Here is an 18189-nt window from a genome sequence, read left to right on the forward strand (position 1 = left end):
CAATGGGAAGAATAAAATGTGTGACCATCCCTGTAGTTTGGCTATTACCAATAGTATTAGCCACGTTTGTTGGCACCTGCTACACACCATCCTGAATGCTACATGCTTTGTGTACATTGTCTCGTCAGCCCTCATTTTGTCCCCAGAGCAGCTTCGTAAGACTAGGCATTAGTAGCCCCTTTCAACAGGTGACAGAGCTGAAGCCCGAGGGCTTAAGTAAATTGTCTACAGTCTCAGAGCCAGGAAGAAATAGAACTTTATTTGGGAATGGCTTTCTAGTGGGTATACCTTTCACTGAAAAACTCTTGGGGGTGGGAGATCCTCACCCTAAGATATCTTTTCATGTTAGTGCCTTGCCATTCTCTAGTTTCCAGGTGCAGTTGGAAAATAGAGCCAAGGTTTGCCTTAACGGGGAGATCTCTGGGGCCTGTGGAAGGAAGCATGTAGGAGAGCGGGTCCCTGCGTCAGAGTGAGCTCTACTTTTGGAAAAGTACTTTGGAAAGCCCCATTCGGTCGCATCCACAGCCCCTGGGGACAAGGGATCTCAGGCCTTCTATAGGCACAGATGTCATAGTGCTGCCCCCTGCAGGTGCTTGTAGGAACTACAACAGGGAGGGACGTAGCTGCATATGAAAAAGGGTGCACTGCCCCCTGCCTCAAGGATTCCACTCATCTCCGATCTAGAGAATTAGACACACGTGTGCTTCAAGATGCATGAAAAAGTATGTTATCGCAGCTTTGTTTGCACTGGCAAAAAGTGAGAAACAACTGTGCAACAATAGAGGAGTGAGAATTCAGCGGTGGTGCATCTCTGCCAGGGAATGTGCTGTTGTGCAGAAAGAAATGAGTTTAAGGTCATTGAACTGGCAAGGAAAGATCCTCCAAACACATCTTTTTAGCTGGAAAAAAACCACGCTGACGAAAAGTTCAGCGTAAGTCAGTTTATGTAAACATCACTCAACAGTAGTCTTGTACGTGTACATCCGCATGTGTATGAAATGCACAGAACATTCGGGAGGAACGCACAGTGGTCATCATGGATGCTGGGATGAGACTTCCCCTCTAGATTCCCTATAATAATCCTGCCTAACCCCTTGCAGCCCTGACCTGTGTTCCAGGCACTAAACACTTCATGGGTACAAACTCATTATCTTCAGAACCACCCTGTGGTAGAATACCACTCTTCACGGAAGCTGGGGCATGGACTGGTGACCTGCCCAGGGTTGCCATTGGCAGGTGGCAGAGCCGGGAGGGGAGTCTCTGTAGCCTGGCTCTGGAGCTGTGGGTCCCAGCCACCCTTTTGCTGGTCTCATCAAATTCCACGTGTGCTGTGCCCGAGGTGTGTGTGCTCACGTGAGCGTGGAGAAGCACGATAAGGCTGCCTGAGCCCTGGTCTAGGACACTGATCTTTCCGCGGCCTCATTTGAACAGATTCCCTGGGGCTGCGTGGCATTTCGAAAGCTCAATAAATACCTTGTTGGAAGAGGTTATAAAGAAAACAGAGCATGCAGTGGGCCTCTAGGAATGTATTTTGCTGCTGAAGAGACAGGATGTATGAAGGTGATACAGCGTCTGTCGTGTACGTGGCAACGAAAACGTCGAAGTGCGCTGGGCGCTCTTGGAGGAAGAGAGTCGGTCGCGAGCCAGAGAGGTTTCCTGGAGGTGTGGGGAAACGGGCTGAATGTCAAAGGCAGGGCAGATAGGAAGAAGCGTGGATTAAAGGAAGATGAGGGAGGTTGTGAGAGGGAGGCTAGAGCTGCTGGTGTATTTGTGTCCACGTAGATGAGAACTTGAGAGAATTCTGGGGTTTGTGTTTGGGAGAAGGAGCTGGGAAACTCAGGAAGAAAACTCACATTTAGTACCTACTATGTGCCAGGTGCTATATACTATATGTAGACACTCTTCGTTATCTTTTTTTGAGGTTTTATTTGTTTAAATAATCTCTACACCCAACATGGAGCTCAAACTCACGGCCAGAGATCAAGAGTCACATGCTCCTCTGACTGAGTCAGCCACGCACCCCTACATTATCTTAATAATGGTTACCATAGTTGCATTTTATTTTTTAAATAGTTTTTTAAATTTTTTTCTTTAATCTTTATTTTTGAGAGAGAGAGACAGCGTGTGAGCAGGGGAGGAGTAGAGAGAGAGGGAGACACAGAATCTGAAGCAGGCTCCAGGCTCCGAGCTGTCAGCACGGAGCCTGACGCGGGGCTTGAACTCACGAACAGTGAGTCAGACACTTAACCGACTGAGCCACCCAGGTGCCCCAGTAGTTGCATTTTAAATGCAGAAACAAGCAGCTCAGCCAACTAAGTATCTTGATTTCACCTCAGGTCATGATCTTAGGGTTTGTGGGCTCAAGCCCCTCATGGAGCCTGCTTGAGATCTCTCTCTTTGATCCCCTGCTTGGGATCTCAGTGCAGAGCCTGCAGGGTTCTCTCTTTCCCCCTCTTTCTCTGTCCCTCCCCCTCCATCTCAAAATAAATAAATAAACAAAAAAAATAATAAATGCAGGAACAGGCACAGAGAGGTCAGGTATTTTGCTGTGTCACACAGCAAGTCAACAGCAGAGTCGGGGTTGGTGCCCAGTGAGTCTGAACCCAAAGCCCCGGCTGACCAAGGTGGGGTCAGGAAGAGCAGGCACGCATCATCCTTTTCTCTCTTCCTGATGATGAACCTGAACCTGGGTCTTAGACCAGCTCCCACTCCGGAGGTGGGGCATTTCTGTCCCTTAGAAGAGAAAACCTTGCCCCTCGAGGTCTGTGTCCTGAGATAAGCTGCATGACTCACTGTGATGTGCCCTTACTTGAGACTGTTCTAGAAGACTTCCTTTGTACATGCCCCTGAGGACAGTAGTCTGATTGTCCTGTGACCTTGTGGTCCAGTTCACACTTGCACTTTAGGGTGTGTTTTTGAACACAGGATCATACACACATCTGCCGTGTGAACACACAACCCTTGGTCCCCTCACACTGTGACCATCTCCAGTCTATTTCTCTGTTCTCTGCTGAGCGGAGAATCGTGTTGCTTGGTCTGTGATATTGGGGTTTGATAGTCAGCTCTGAAGAGCTGAGTGAGGCAAATTTGCCTCCTGAGAGCATTAATCCAAGTAGCAAGTTATTAAGTTTGAAGACATACACATATAATTTACATTTCCAGAATCATAACACGCTGCCTCCACAGTCATCTGGTGATGGATAGTATCTGAGCCACGCCATCTGCTGGGTCAGATGGAGATTTCGCTATGATCTGACTCGCAAGCCCCAGGTCAAGTTTTACCAGCAAACGCGTGGTGACAAGTGTGGGAGGAGAGTGCTCTCATGATCCTGCTGCTTATGGTGGACTCTCCCTAGATCTCACTTTTTTTTTTTTTTTTCTTTTTAGCCACAGCTCCTTGAACTCTTCGGTGACAGGCACGGTGCTGTCGGGCTCCTCTACCTAAAGAGAGAGTGGCATTATGATCTTCATTTGATAGGAGAGAAACAGATGAACAGAGAGGTTCGGGAACTTGTGTGGGGTGACACAGCTAATGAGCAGTTGGTTCGGGAGACTGGCTGATTCTGGGGGTCGCCACGCAGGAGAGGGACATGGCTGACAGTCCCCAACTGGCACAGACGGAGCATGCGGGTTGCTTTAAGTCAGGTGTCGCACAGGACTTACCACCGGCGGGCGGCACCTGCCAGATCAGACACACACAGCCACCGTCTCACTGGAGACTGCCTCCCCAGCCCTCAGGTCCCTTGGGAGGTCCCCTGCTGCCGATGACAGTGCTGAGGTGCAGTGTGCATCCTGCCACACCGGATGCTCCATCTGTCCTTCTGGTGTTTTCTTAAACCCTCGTGGTCCCTTCCAACTGGTAGGGAGCCTCAGAGCCCCCAGGCTAAAGATCTGGTTCAAGGACCTGGGAGCAACCTCAGCCAGCGCAGTCATGAGTACTCACTCCTTAAACGGGGCGTGCTGAGGGCGGGGCTCTGTTCCTGCATCTCTCTGCGGCCATGACTCATGACCGTCACGTGGGTGAATACAACCTTTTCTTCTAGAATGTAGCCACTAACCAGAAGACATTAAAGTTTAATACTGGGGCAGGACCTCAGCAATTAGTGAGTTCAGCCTGCTCGCGGCCGGTTGGCAAAACCGAGGCTCAGTGAGAGGAGACATAGCCCCCGACCACCCAGGACCAGCCAGCAAGCCAGTGGTGCAACGGGGACATGCCTGGGTCTCTGTTTCACAGCAGGAGCTCTTTCTAATTTCCTCTGCCCCCTACGCTGCTTGCTGTGGAGGTTCACTGTGGCCAGAGAATCTGCTAGTTCTTTTGTGAGACGAATGGCCTGGTGCACCTGAGGTGGTGATGGCAGTGCGTGTGGGGAGCGGGTGCACAGCTTAGCCGGGGAGCACTCATCAGCCAGCTTTCTTTAGGAATTCACTTCTCGGTTCAAAGATACTCTATTTAAAAAAAATAACTTTTGTTGACATTTATTTATGTTTGAGAGACAGACAGAGTGAGAGTGGAGGGGAAGGGGCAGAGAGAGAGGGAGACACAGAATCCCAAGCAGGCTCCAGTCTCCCAGCTGTCAGCACAGAGCCCGACGTGGGGCTCGGACCCATGAACCCTGAGATCATGACCTGAACCGAAGCTGGGTGCCCAGCTGACTGAGCCACCCAGACGCTCCTTCAAAGCCACTCTTAAAAACAAGCAAATGGTTGGCTGTAAAAATGGAGACAAAGAGGCCTTAAGAAGACAGAAACCAGCTTCTCAGACCATCCTCCACCCTCTTGCCTTCCCTGCATGACACATTCAGGTTTTAGCTAAAAAGGGCAGTGGGTGGAGCTGTTCGTGCAGCTTCCAATGGTCACTGCACCCAGACCATATTCCGAGAGCCTGTTCAGATGTCACAAGTGCTGTTTCAGGAATCTTGTTTTTGTTCGGTTTTACCAGAAAAAAATAAAGAAGGCAGCAGTGGAGGATGATACTCTTGTTCTCCAGGACCCACTGGAAGCCCACATTTACCCAAAAGGCCTACATCAGAGGTTCTGGGATGGTCGAAGCTTGAGTGGCCATCAGATCTTCTGGCCCCACAGTCTTGTGATGGGGAAACTGAGGTTCATAGGGGAGGGGGCTTGCCCAGGGCTGGCTTCCTGGAACTTGGCTGTGTTTTTTGTATTTGTGCCCTCTCTGTCCCTTCCCATGTTGGGATCCCAGGGTCCCCTTTTGTAAACCACTGGAGGCAGGCAGCGCAGGAGACTCGGTGACCGCCCCCTAGACCCTCCCCGGTGCCAGCTCTCTGTGGCATTCTCATCAAAGGCATTAACCTCCTCTCTGTTCTCAAGGTTGCTGCTTGCCTATTTATAGAACTGACCAAGAGAATTCCACTCTTGCCGGAGGTACAGAACACATATCGTGCTCCACGCCTCCCCCCTTCTCGTGTAAGTCCCTGGACAAAGCTTTTCTGCACCTGGTTTCCCTTCTTGATGCAGACGCTCCGGAAAGAGAGGCGAGCGGGAGCTCTGCCCCTTGCAGAGCTCCTACTGTGTGCAAAGGCTCCAGACCTCATGCACATGGTCTCATTGAATCCCCGCGGACCCTGAGAAGTGGGTATTGTTCTTTCATGGCGCTGCTTGGAAAGAGGAGGTGCCGGCCCAAGGACTCATGACTAACAAGTGAGAGACAAATGGCTTCAGTGCAGTTCTGCATCAGTGCACAGGTTCTGTTCCTTTCCCTTGCATTTCTGATTCTGGCCCAGTCGTCCACATCAGACGAGTGAGGTGGCCGCAGGACAGTGCCTGTGCATATTACGGTTTCTTCTGGGCCCACATATGCACTTTCTCACCCCGTCGGGTCAACCCCTCAGGCTTTTCTGAGGCCCTGCTGAGCGAAGCAGGCTGCAAGAGCCATGAGGATGTGCCCACTTGTTCTCTCTGGGCCTGGCACACGGTGGGCCCTCAGTCAACGCTTGTGGAGCGAATGGTGGGGCTCACAAGTGAATGGTAGGCCCGGCCTCACAGTGTGTCAGGGGAGGGAGCAGAGAAGAGGCAGGCCAGTTGGACGGGCCCCCAGCCAGCAGCGCCCTGGTGGAGGAGGGAGCCCTGGGCAGGGGAGAGGGGTCAGGAAGGCAAGGTGGCCTCAGAGGCTCCTCCTGAGGCAGCTCCTGCCCTGTGACCCTCCCCCCGCCACTGTTCCCCAGAAGCCTGCTTGCTCACCAGCCTCTCCATCCTGCCCCCTAGAATTTAACACAGGTTTTATCCTCCCAGCTGTTCTGTCAGGGGAGTCCCGGGGAATGCTAAAAGAGCACGAAATCTCTCCCTGCTCATCTTCTCAGAAATCTTTTTTAAAAGCAGCCTTTTGGACAGTTGCCATCCTCTCATTATGCCTCCACCAGGGACTGGCATTCAGCTGTGGAATTGAGGGACCTGGAACCTCCTGGCCTAACCTTCCTCCTCCAGCAGAGGCTGTCCCGCCAGGGCTCCCTGCTGTGCTGGAACGCTCTTTTCTTGGCCCCCTTTGTCCAGAGTACTGGGGAGTCTGCAGAATGCAGTACGGGGCCCATCCGGGCAAGCTTGGGGGGCGGTCAGAAAGCGAAGAACTCCGCTCCCCCTTTTTGGACTTTCTATCAAAAGCAACGTATCCTCATTCTGGAACTTGCAGGGAATATTGAGAAATGGGAAGGACAGAATAATAACCGCCCATAATCCTGCCGCCTAGAGAGACACACAATTGGCATTTTGGCACCATTACTCCTGTGTGATTTTTATCTTAACATAACTGACGTCATACGGTAAGATACAATTTGTGTCCTTTCGGCCCCGTCTCGCAGTACAACAGATCACATATCCACAGCATTACAAACTCTCTGTGATATTTTTAGAATGTGGTTATAATGCCAGCATGGGCTCCGTATGTGCAGGTTACTGTCAGTTTGCTCACACAGCCCCCCAGTTGCAGGGTTTGCTGTTAATCTGGGTGCCAAATGACTGTCCCTGCATAAACGGCTTCATCTCAGCTCCAGGTGCGCTGTGGGAAAGGAGGACGGCCAGTCTCAGCTTCCACCCTGGGCACAGAGTCGAGGCTCACCTCTCCATGTGGTGGTTCCATCCCCAGATCAGAAAATGTGGAATAAAGTTGGTATCCACGCTCAAAACTAGTTGCTGTGGAAAAGGAGGCCCTTGCTAGCTATGTGGACAGGTGGTTTCCCTCTGTTTCTTCATCTGAGTAATGGGCCTCTCTCCCAAGAAGATTGGATTCCATGAGGATTTCAGGAGATAAAAGCATGTGGGGCACAGAACAGGGTGTTTTGCACAGACAGGCTCTTTATAAATGTTTAGCTCTCATTATCCATAGTTTTATCTCTTGACTGTCTTGTCGGGGTCATTAAGACCACCGCCCGGGTTCCGTGAGGGCTCACACGTTCAGTGTATAGTTGTGCTTGTGGCTAAGATTTATTACAGCAAAAGGATACACAGCAAAATGAACACAGGGAGCAGGTGCAGGGGGCAAAGCCTGTAGGAAACCAGGCACAAGCTTCTGAGTCTCCCTTCGCTGAAGGATGAGCACGGAATGAGCTGTGAAATGTTGTCTTCCCGGATGCTCATAGAGACTCAGTGTCAGGGTTTTTATTGGGGTCTGGTCACATAGGTCCCCTCTGCCTGGACCCACATTCCAGAACCCCCCTCTCTCCCCATAGTTTGCAAGTAGCCCAGGCATGGTGAGCCAGCCTTATCCATTAGGGAATAGGAGGAACACTCAGAATCCAGGTTCCCAGATGCCAGCCAAGCAGGGCTTCCTAAGGATGCAGTGTTCAGCCTGCTGTGTTAACTCTTCTGCACAGCTGTGCTGAGAGATTGTATTTCTTATGTTTGGACCACTTCAAGGCAGGGGTGGGACAGATGTCTCCATAGGACAAAAACCGAGAGCTAGAGAAAAAAAAAAAGGGTCTCGGGGGTTGGCCTCCTCCTCCATGCATGGGGTCCTGAGAGAAGTAAGTTCTGGGTGTGGGAAGGGTGGGCCCTCACTGCCCCCCTTCCTGCTGACTCACATATCTCTTTCTCTCTCTCTCTCTCTAGGCTCTGAAGGGCTCCAAGAAGCTGGTGCTGTCTGTGTACTCAGCGGGGCGCATCCCCGGGGGCTATGTCACCAACCACATCTACACCTGGGTGGACCCCCAGGGCCGCAGCATCTCCCCTCCCTCAGGCCTGCCCCAGACCCACGGCAGCACCCTGAGGCAGTGCGAGGGTGACTCGAGGAGCACCCTGAACCTCCTGCAAGGCAGGGATGAGAAAAAGGTGAGCTGCCCGGTGATGGCCCCGGCAAGCCGGCTGGGCATGGAGGGCCGGTGGGGGAGACTGGCCCCCTCGAAACCCCGTTCTCCTGACCAGACTCAGAACAGGGAAGCTTCTCGGAGGCTGGACACAGGAGCTTGGTTCTCTCGAGTCTCTGTCCTGCTCTCAAGCCCCCTGAAGGGTTTCATCGTGTTTTCTTCTCTTTTTGACCTGTGCAGTGTATATTCTGATGCAGGTTAAGATCCTGCAACCAAGGAGCCCAAAGACTTTGACTTAAATGGGATCCTTTATTTCTCCCTGACACAGAACAGAGGGGACAGTCTGGCCGGGTGCCGCAGCTCTGCTCCACATCTTATTCTGGGACCCAGATTCCCTCCATCGTCACCCTCTGAGGGCTTGGCCCTTCTGATGGTTGCAGCTGCCCCACCCTAGCCCCTGGAGCGGAAACGGGAGGAGAGACAGCTCAGACAGTTTCAGTTAGACACAGTTTAACTTCTCAGTGGTCCAGACCCAGGCGCATGGGCACAGGCAGCTGCCAGGACTCTAGGCTCTGCAGGACGCCTTTTGCAGCTGTGGGTCTTGGGTTGTAAGGAACAGAAGCTGGTGCTGGTCACCTTGTACAGAGCGAGTATTTACTGGAAGGATGTGGGCAGGGACTCAGGGTGTAGCCTCCCAGAGGGAAGGGATTCCCACTAGGTCAGTTCTCTGCCTCCTTCCCCTGCAGATGAGTAGCCCAGGGAGGGAGCGCCTGATTGGCTGCTGGGGAGGGCGGGGCACTTTGACAGGACCACCAAGAGTATGGCAGGTGGTGGCAGGATGGTTGCCCAGAAGAAGGGGAGCAGGGGCATCAACAGAGGCCCCCTTCCAAAGCCCTCCTTCTCTCACATCTTAACTGTTTAAAAAAAAAAAAAAAAAAAGACGGAGAGATGATTCCTCTAAGTTCTTAAACTTTGTTCTGGATGCTGTTTGCGTTGCACCCCATGGTTGCTCCTGAGACCAAGAATGTAACTCCTGCAGGCAGCTCGCCCCATGTTCTAGGACCTCGACCCTGACAGCCCGGAGGCCACGTGCCTTGGGGCTCCAGGCCAAGCAAGGCTTCCATCTGGAGACTCTTTTTCTCAGCTCTGCTTTTCTGACCATAAGAGCACAGCGTTCACTTAGCAGGTTTTGTGTTCTTTGTGCAAACATCAGTATGCAGGCTGTGGCAGAGGGGGCCGCAACTTCTGTGCTGGGTGATGAGTGGCAGGGGGGCCAGATGGTAGGTGCCTCCTCCAGAGCCACCTGGCCTTCTGCGTGGTGGCCAGCGCGGGTGGGCACGGGTGGGCTCGGACCCCTCCCCGCCAGGGGATCCGTGTTGCTCGGCAGCAGTCTTGAGAAAGCAAGGCTGCCTGTGGCCTTGAGTCATTTTCACGGCCGGCTTTCCAGGGTTGGCCAGAGAACTTGCTTTATCTTCCCCTCGAGCCCTTTCCCTGCGTGGGGCCTGGTGCCAATGGGTGCTGGGTTCTGTGCTTATAGCATCCTGGTGAATCCTCACGGCTGCCCTGCCCTGCAGGGTGGCTGTCCTTATCCACATTTCAAAGCTGAGGAATCCAAGAGAGACTCAGAGGGTACTGTGGTAACTAGAACCCATTCCACGGGTCGCCCCATACTTAGTGAGCACCTGCGGTGTGCTTGATGCTGTTATGGGAGGGAAGAATAGAGAGAGGGACAAGAGAGGTGAGACCCTGCTCTGGGGAAGCTTCCAGTGAGTTTGGAGTTCATGGGAGGAGTGAGACAATGATCCAGAAAGGAGCGTAAGTGAACAAGATCATTACGATGGTGAAGAATGATGGAAGAGAGTAAAATCAGGAGAGAGGAGTAGAGAGTGAAGGAGAGGGAGGCACTGCTTCAGATGTGGTGGTCAGGGAGTGCCTCTCTGAGGAGATGATTCTGAGCTGAGACCTGTTGGGGGGAAGAAAGAGCTGCCATGTACTCTGAGGGCTGAAAATCCCAGGTAGCAAGGACAGCGTGTGCAAAGGCCCTGAGGTGGAAACCAGCCCACGTCCTCAAGGCTTAGCAAGAAGGGTGCTTAGCAAGAGGGCCCTGTCACTGGAATTGAGCAGGTAGGAGGGCTGGGAGGAGATGAGGTACCCCCTAGGAGTCTTAGAATAACTTACATAGGAATGTGGAAGGCAGAGACTTAGAGAATTATGCTCCAGGGATTCAGAGGCCTCAGGAGGCAGGAAATACCCTGGACCACAGCAGAGTGGCCTTCACAGACCCTGCGGCTCCAGATAAGCTTCCATCCTCCCTTCTGTTCTTCTTCTTGCCGATGTAGCATGGAAATCCCCATTTCCTGTTGAGAGGGATGCGGGGAAATCTCTCTGCGGCCCGCACTTCTGTTCCCTGTGCCTGGAGTTTGGCGGGCTCTGGCTTTCTTCTCTTCGCCGTCCTCGTCTCTACTCCAAATCACCGTGACCAGGCTCCTAGACTTCCCATGCCAAACTTCAAAACTCCTCACCCCCAGCCCCAGGGGACACACGCCTTCCAGGGAAACAAGTTTCCAGTGCAGTAGTGATGTGAAGAATCCCACATGTTGCAAAATTACTTGTGAAAGCCACCTAAGCTGCCCTCCAAAGCTGGCTGTGGCGTTGCAGCCTTTCCAAGTAACGCTGTGCTCCACGCTGAAGCGTGAGAGCCGAGCCGTCCGGAGAGGCTGAGGGAAGGAACAGAAGGGAAGAAAATACGTCACTCTCTGGGAATCAGACCCATCTGCTCTCACGTTACTGTCGTGTCCTCAGAGGTGAATAGGGGCAGGGGGCAGGGGGCGGACAGCATTGCTATTGTTCTAGGCTCCCGTTCTGGAATACCCTAGCCTCCACAGCTCTAATAAACCAGAACACATTTGTTGTGGGGGGTTAAATGGGTTAGCGTGAGTGTGACAGGGAGGGTGAGACACTGGAGCCAGGCTGCCTGGATTCAAATCCTGGCTCCGCAGCTTGCCAGCTGTGTGACCTTGGGCAAGTTACGTAAGCGCTCTGAGCTATTGTTTCCATTGGAAACAATGGTAGGGGCTACTTTCCCCACCACTGTGTAAACTCCGTGGCAGTAAGGACCTTGGTTCCACGCCCTGGCACACTCGTAGGGCCTGGATCAGTGCCTGGCACCGTGTAGGTGCTCGGTGTTTATTATATGAACGAGTGAATTAAAACGAAAACACCTTGCCAGCCACCGGGTGCATGGTAGACTGAAGGTCAGTAATGTTTGCTGGGTTTGAATCCTGTGGGATCAGACCTTGGCACGCCCGTTCTCTGCAAAGTTACAGGGGAGGGTGTGGCCACCTGCTTCCCAAGTTGCTATTTTTGTTGCCATCTGAAGAGCTGCCTCCGGCGTGTGCCCTTGGGGGCTGGTGCCCAACCCATCAGTCTCCAGGGAGAAAAGGCACGTTCTTTGTCTCTGTCACCTCTCCTTCACCCACAGGGGAGGTGACACTCATCCGAGCTCAGCAGCCCTCCAGGCCTTACACTTTGGAGTTCTTTCCCGGTTAGCTGAACCCCACTTGAAAACTGAAAAATGGTTTAGGGGCAGGGCGTAAAGCCACAGCTCTCCGAAGTGTTGCTGGAGCACATGGTAATCATATTTCTAATGTTGTGCAGAACTACCGTACCGTTATCCACAGTGGCTGTACCAGCTTACGTTTCTGCCAACAGTACATGAGGGTTCCAGTTTCTCCACATCCTTACCCACACTTGTTATTTTCTGTTTTTTGGGGGGTTTTTTTTGTGTTTTGTTTTTGGTAGGAGCCATCCTAATGGGTGTGAGGTGGTAGGAGTTTTTTTCCTGAGCAGTCTTCTTCATGGTGGACCTTTGTGCCTCAGCAGAGCGATGACGTGCCCAACATCACACAGCTGGGAGTGGTTGGTGTTCAGGGGCAGGGCCAGATCTGTCTCTTTCCGAGCCCTCTGTCCTAATGTTGCCCTGTGCCATGTCCCCAGTGTGAGCAGCCCAGAGGGGGCAAGCTGAGGTGCCTCAGTGGCACATTGCCCAAGGTCTCATGGGATATGCTCTGTAAAAGGGATAGGGAGAGTGCTGTGGTGTGCAGAGGAGGGAGATCCTGCCAGCCAGAGATTTGGGAAGGCTTCCTGGAGGAGGTAACGTTTGAAGTTTGGCTACATAGCAGTGGAAGGAACAGTGGTCCAGGCAGAGGGAAGGGTGTGACAGTGGGAAGGAGGGCAGAGAGAAAAAGATGGGTCTTGGGACCCCCTCCCCACCCCCGGTGTCCTGTGTGAGTTACGCTTGGGGAACAGCAGGGCTGGAATGACAGACTAGGAGCCTGTGCACCCTAGGGGACATTTTTCTGCAGGCAGCAGGGGAGGGATGGTCAAAGTGATCCCATGTGTGCTAGGACCTTTATGAGATGGCGAAGGAAAGGGGGTGCTAAGCTCATCTTCAAAGTAGGGGGTGGGACTGGTCGAAGTAAAAATAAAACATAAGGAGCCCCTGGAGCCAAAAGTGACGTTTCCAGTTTTAGTCAAGATCAACTTTCAAGGGGGAAAATAAACCTTGGGGGAAGGTTAGTGGTCCGATGGCCTTCTCTGTGTGTGGATGTTCACAGTGGGATCGTTTATGAGTTGGACGCAGGGGATGAGCTCGTTCCTTCCAACGGCTTGAAGCAGAGGATGGTTTGAGAGTGCTCACGGGGCTGGGATGTGGCAGGAGAGAGGAAGCAGGAGCGGGGTGGGTTACCAGCCGTCTCTGGGGCACACGGGATGAGCACAGTGTTCCCAGGTCCTGCTCTGAGGCAGGTGTCCCCCCACCTACCTGCCCTTGAGTCTGAGCTTCAGGGCACAACGAACTGTTCTTGGGTTCTCAGTTTGAAGGGGCAGTCGCTCCGGGAGGGCCCATGCGGGAACACCCCCGGAAACAGGAGCAGGGCTTTCAGAGGGAGTCTCTTTCTCCTGCTTCTGCTGTTTCCACAGGCCACACGTACGTTCTGTCACCACCTTTTCTTGGACAAGGGTTATCAGTTGGGTGATGGACATCAGAACCAGCGCGAGGGAACCCCAACATCCCGGCGGTTTTCCTCTGCACTGGCATTTTCCGATTTCGATGAGGTTTCGTAGAATCATCTGCCTCTTTTACAGAGAGAGAACACAAGAAGGCGAGGGGCAGAGAGAGAGAGAGAGAGAGACAGAATCCCAAGCAGGCACTGCACCCTCAGCACAGAGCCCGATGAGGGGTTTGAACTCATGAACTGCAAGATCATGATCTGAGCAGAGATCAAGAGTCGGACGCTTGGGGAGCCTGGGTGGCTCAGTCAGTGTCCGACCTCGGCTCAGGTCATGATCTCACGGCTTGCGAGTTCACGCCCCGCTGTGCTGACAGCTCCGAGCCTGGAGCCTGCTTCGGATTCTGTGTCTCCCTCTCTCTCTGCCCCTCTCTGCTCATGTTCTCTCTCTCTCTCTCTCTCTCTCTCTCTCAAAAATAAATAAACTTAAAAAAAAGAAAAGAGTTGGATGCTTAACCAGCTGAGCCACCCAGGTGCCCCAAATCATTTGACTCTTAAGCTAAATCTGTCTTTGCAGCTGGTACCAATATTCCCATTTTTCAGATGGAAGAATGGAGGTGCAGAAAGGCTGAATGCGTTGCTGCAGGTCACACAGCCTGCGAGGGGTGGGGCCGCATTGTCCTCAGATCCTGAGTCCTGTCCTGGCGGGCACCTCCTGGTGCCTGACGGGGAAGAGTTCCCCTGCCTCCGCTGCTGTCCTCTGCTGTCCTCTGGCTCCACCTCTTCAGGGCTGGCCTGCACACGGCCTCGGCCAAGGCCCCCTCCGGCTGCTCCCCGCACCAGCAGCCTGGGTCAGCACCTGGGATTCATTCAGGGGAATGATGGGGGCAGAAGCAGCCAATGGTAAGGTTCAAGTGTCACCCTCCCGGGTCGTTTGCCCCTGAGCAAATGGGCAAGTCCCGTTCCACTGTGGTGCCTTCTTCATCCCTCGGCCGCCACGCCGTGCCGAGCCATCAGACCAGGTAGCAGCTCTCCAGACTCACTTCAGCAGCCACCGAGACAGGACGCAGTCTGCCCCTTGACTCAGGCCGGGACCTAACCTGGTGCAGGGTGAGCAGGGCCTTTGGGCCTGGGGTTGAAGCCTGGTTTCTGAACTTCCTGATTGTGTGACCTTAGACAAGTCACTTCACCTTGGGTTGGTCACCGAAGCTCTCCCTGTCCACAAGATTGGGGACAGTCCCGGCAGGCACGAGGGACTGTTCAGGGATCAGTAATCATGTGCGTAAGCGTAGAGCACAGCAGTGCCTGAAGCGTGGTCATTAATTCTAGTACTCACCATCGTTTATCGAATGCCAGCGAGACACAGGCGACCTCTCATATCTCTTCATCCTGAAACGTTTATTGAATACCTACAGTGGGCCAAAAACCGTTTTGAGTATTGGGAATACAGCAGTCGGCAGCCAAGGACGACCTCCTTCCAAAGCTTATTATGTTCATGCGTGTGTGTGTTACAATAAGTGATGTGTAGTGTATAGTAAATGGGATAAGCAAGAAAAGGGCATGGGGGACACTGATGAGCGGGGTGATTCTAGAGAGGGGCAGGGAAGGCCTCACTGAAGAGATGACGTAAGATCTGAAGTCCATGAAGGAGTGGTTGTCTGGGCCAAATGTCCAGGCTATGGGATGCCTCAGGTGTAGGGCTCGGTGGCTCCAGTTGTGGTTTGCTGGTGAGTCTGTCCTTCTTCTGGCTGGCTTTTGTCTCAGGCTCGTTGCTTCACAGCTGCAGAATGGCAGCTGCTGCTCCTGCCATCACATCCTCTCACGGCTGCGTCCAAAGCAGACTGGAAGTGGGGTGGGCAGGCAGAAGGCCCTTCTCTTCCTGTGCCTATGCCTCTCTTTTCTCTGGGGGAAGAATTGCTCCCAGCATCCACCAGCAGACGTGCTTCATCGTGTCCGTTGGCCAGAAGTGGCCCAGACTACCCATGTCCCTGAAAGAGAGGAGCCAGGTTGGCCTGGACTGACTTCATCTCTCGGCACTGCTCTGTTCCTTTCTGGGTAGGGCCGGGTTTCAAGGGCAAGGAGGGGAGCAGTGCTCCAGGTAGGTTGTACAAGTCTCAATTTACTGATGGGGAAACTGAAAATCACAGAAGAATTGGGCCTTGCCCCACGGTTTCCCAGGAGTAAAGGGCAAAATCAGGATTTGAATTCAGGCCTGTGGAAGGCAGCGCAGCCTGATGGTTAAATGCCTGGGCGGGCCAGCTGCCGACCGTGTGGCCTTGGCCACATCATTTTACCTCTCCAGCCTCAGTTTCCTCATCAGGAAAATGGGGGAAACCACAGAGGAAGAGAGAGGATTGAATGGGATAATGCATCCAGTGCCTGGATTTAGGAAATACACCATACACTAAGTGACCAATTAACTTCATGAGTTATTATTCATCTCGTCAGTGGGAATGAATGCACGCTTTTCACTGTGCTGGGCTGCTTCTCACAGCTCAGTGTCCTTTCCCATAAGTGATTTTTTTCCTCCTCTCAAATGCTGGTTGAATTCTAGCAAGTGATTGAGGCAGATTACCCTGTGGTTGATAGGACTGTTAACTACAGTTCTGTGATAAAGACTCCGTTTTATTCCCACGTGAAGAAGGATTTATGGGGAGGTGGCAGAAAGGCAAGGAGGTTTGTTTTCATCCTCAGCGTGCAGAGGGGGCAGCCGCAGACAACCGTTGCTGGCTGGGTGTCACGGGGCTCCTCTTGACTCTCTCCTCCCAGAATCTTCAGGTCTCGGAGCTGGAGAGCCCGGGTGAGGGAGGGGAGCGACGGATTGCAGGCCACCGCATGAGCTGGGCTGGAGCCTTGGTGTGGAGACCCCAAGCCCTGCAGTCAGAGCACAGAGGAAGGGGTCCACTCTGCGGGCAGGGTGGGGGGTCCGGATGAGAGCTGCCCACTCTGTGCCCAGCCTGTCTCACTGGCCTCCCCCAGGTCTGAGCCCCCTGCCTCTCCCACTCCACCGCTGTCTCAAGGTGCACACCCTCTACTGAAGGATCTCCAGGAAGTGGCCCCCTCTGCGGGCCAGTAGTCTTCCTAAAACCGGAATGAGTCTGAGCCCATCTCTCTCCTGGTCTAAAGGCCAGGCTTCTCGGCCTGGATCATGGTCCCCCACTGGCTACTGCTGTCCCTTTCCTTCCTTCCCTGCAATGCTTCAGCCAAGCAACCCTGCGGGACTCCTGGGGGGCCCGGCTCTGTCCAGATTCTGAGCTTTTGACACATTCCTGCCTCCTGCCCCCAGAATACATCCCCTTTCCCAGAATGACCCTCTAAGGCCTTCGGGGCTCAGGGGTCATATTTCTGAGACCCTCTGCCTGAGGTCAGGCTTCCCAGAATGGACTCTGAGACCGAGATATCCCTGATGAGGTTTCTAGATGTGTGCCTGTGGTACACAGAATGATGACCCAAGACACCCACTGCCTCTTCCCTGGAGCCTAGGAAGACGTCACCTTTCATGTCCACCACATGCAGATGTGATGAAGTTAAGGCTCTCGTGACAGGGTAGACGCTCCTGTGTTCCCTGGGTGGGCACAGTGCAGTCACGAGGACCCTCAGAACAAGGAGGCAGGAGAGTCAGAGACAGAGAAAAGGTGGCGTCCCGCCGGGAGCAGAGAGAGGTGGGAAGGTTCTACCCTGCTGGCTTTGAAGATGGAGGAAGGGGCCATGAACCCAAGAAGGCAGGTGGTCTCTGGAGGCTGGAGAAGGCAAGGAAACGGGTTCTCCCTAAGAACCTCTAGAAGGAATGCAGTCCTGTCGACTCACTTTAGACTTCTGACCTCCAGAGCTTCTAGGATAATGAATCTGTGCTGGTCCAGGCCGCTAAGTGTGTGGTCGTTTATCACAGCAGCAGTCCCCTGCCCTGGGCTCGACTGATGCTGGCGACGGTGCTGGGCTGACGCCTCGGCCGGTTCCGCGGGAGCACTGGGGCTACGCCGGCTTTGTCGCGAAGGGAGGCTGGGCTCTGACTCTTTCGCCTGCCCCCTTCTCCCGGTCCCCGCACGGAAGTTGCTCCAGGGGGAGGCCGTTCCTGGCAGGGGCTCAGCTGTGAGCCACCAGCAGCCAGCACTCCCAGCACCTGCGGACGGGGACCCAGTGAGCTCGTCCTGTGGTCCCGCGCCCATGGCGAGGCCTGGCTCAGACTTGGGGCTGGGTGAGCGAGTGCACACTGGGGAGCCCGTCCCAGCCGCGGCTGCAGCCCACCCGTCACCTCTGGGAGGGCGCCTCTGCGTTCCTCCCGGGGCACGGCTGTGCCAGCTAGCCCCACGGCTTGCCGGACGGAGCCGGCCACTCTGGAGGTAAGAACAACAGCCAGGGTTGCCTGACTGCCTCCGCGGTGCCAGGCACGAGTCTGAACGCTCCAGGTTTGCGGACCCACGCGTCCCCGGCAAGAATCCAAGTGATGCGGGTGCGGCTGCTGGAGGCAGTTTTGTAGATGAGAGAGCTGAGGCTCAGAGAGGTGAAGTCACTTGTGTGGAGTGACAAACACCTAGCAAGCGTCACTGCCGGGATTAGGCTTGAGCGGTCCGGAGCCTGCCCCCGTACCCAGCACACTGTCACCTCCCAGACGCACAGTCCTGCATGTGAGAGCAGACGGAGCGGGCCGTGAACCCACGTCACCTGAGAGCTCTCCCAGCCGTGGAGCGGTACTGGGGCAGGAGGGGGCAGATCACAAGGGCTGGGTTGTTATTCCCAAGCCCGTCCTCAGAGCCTGCTGTTTCTGGAACATCCATCTCTCTGACGTTTCTGGGTGACTGTTCCCAGGTGCCCCCTGAGAGCTCCGAGGGCCTCACAGACGCTGTCCTTTCTAATGGGGTCTTCCTGCCTGAGGAGGAAACCGGGAGCCACTGTGGCCCGAGGGGGGCCGGGGCCACCCCCCAGAG

General features: G+C 54.0%; 1 protein-coding gene across 5 annotated transcripts in view; it reads left to right on the forward strand.

The window, feature by feature from the left end:
- Positions 1-18189, forward strand: part of WHRN (whirlin) — a 95345-nt gene that overhangs the window by 18050 nt on the left and 59106 nt on the right. For all 5 annotated transcript variants that reach the window (XM_027034918.2, XM_027034919.2, XM_027034920.2 and 2 more), the window contains exon 2: positions 8062-8280. In XM_027034918.2, the coding sequence (XP_026890719.1) occupies positions 8062-8280 (219 nt within the window). The remainder of the gene's footprint in view (positions 1-8061; positions 8281-18189) is intronic.

This window comes from Acinonyx jubatus, chromosome D4, assembly GCF_027475565.1.
Source record: "Acinonyx jubatus isolate Ajub_Pintada_27869175 chromosome D4, VMU_Ajub_asm_v1.0, whole genome shotgun sequence".
Taxonomy (NCBI): Eukaryota; Metazoa; Chordata; class Mammalia; order Carnivora; family Felidae; genus Acinonyx; species Acinonyx jubatus.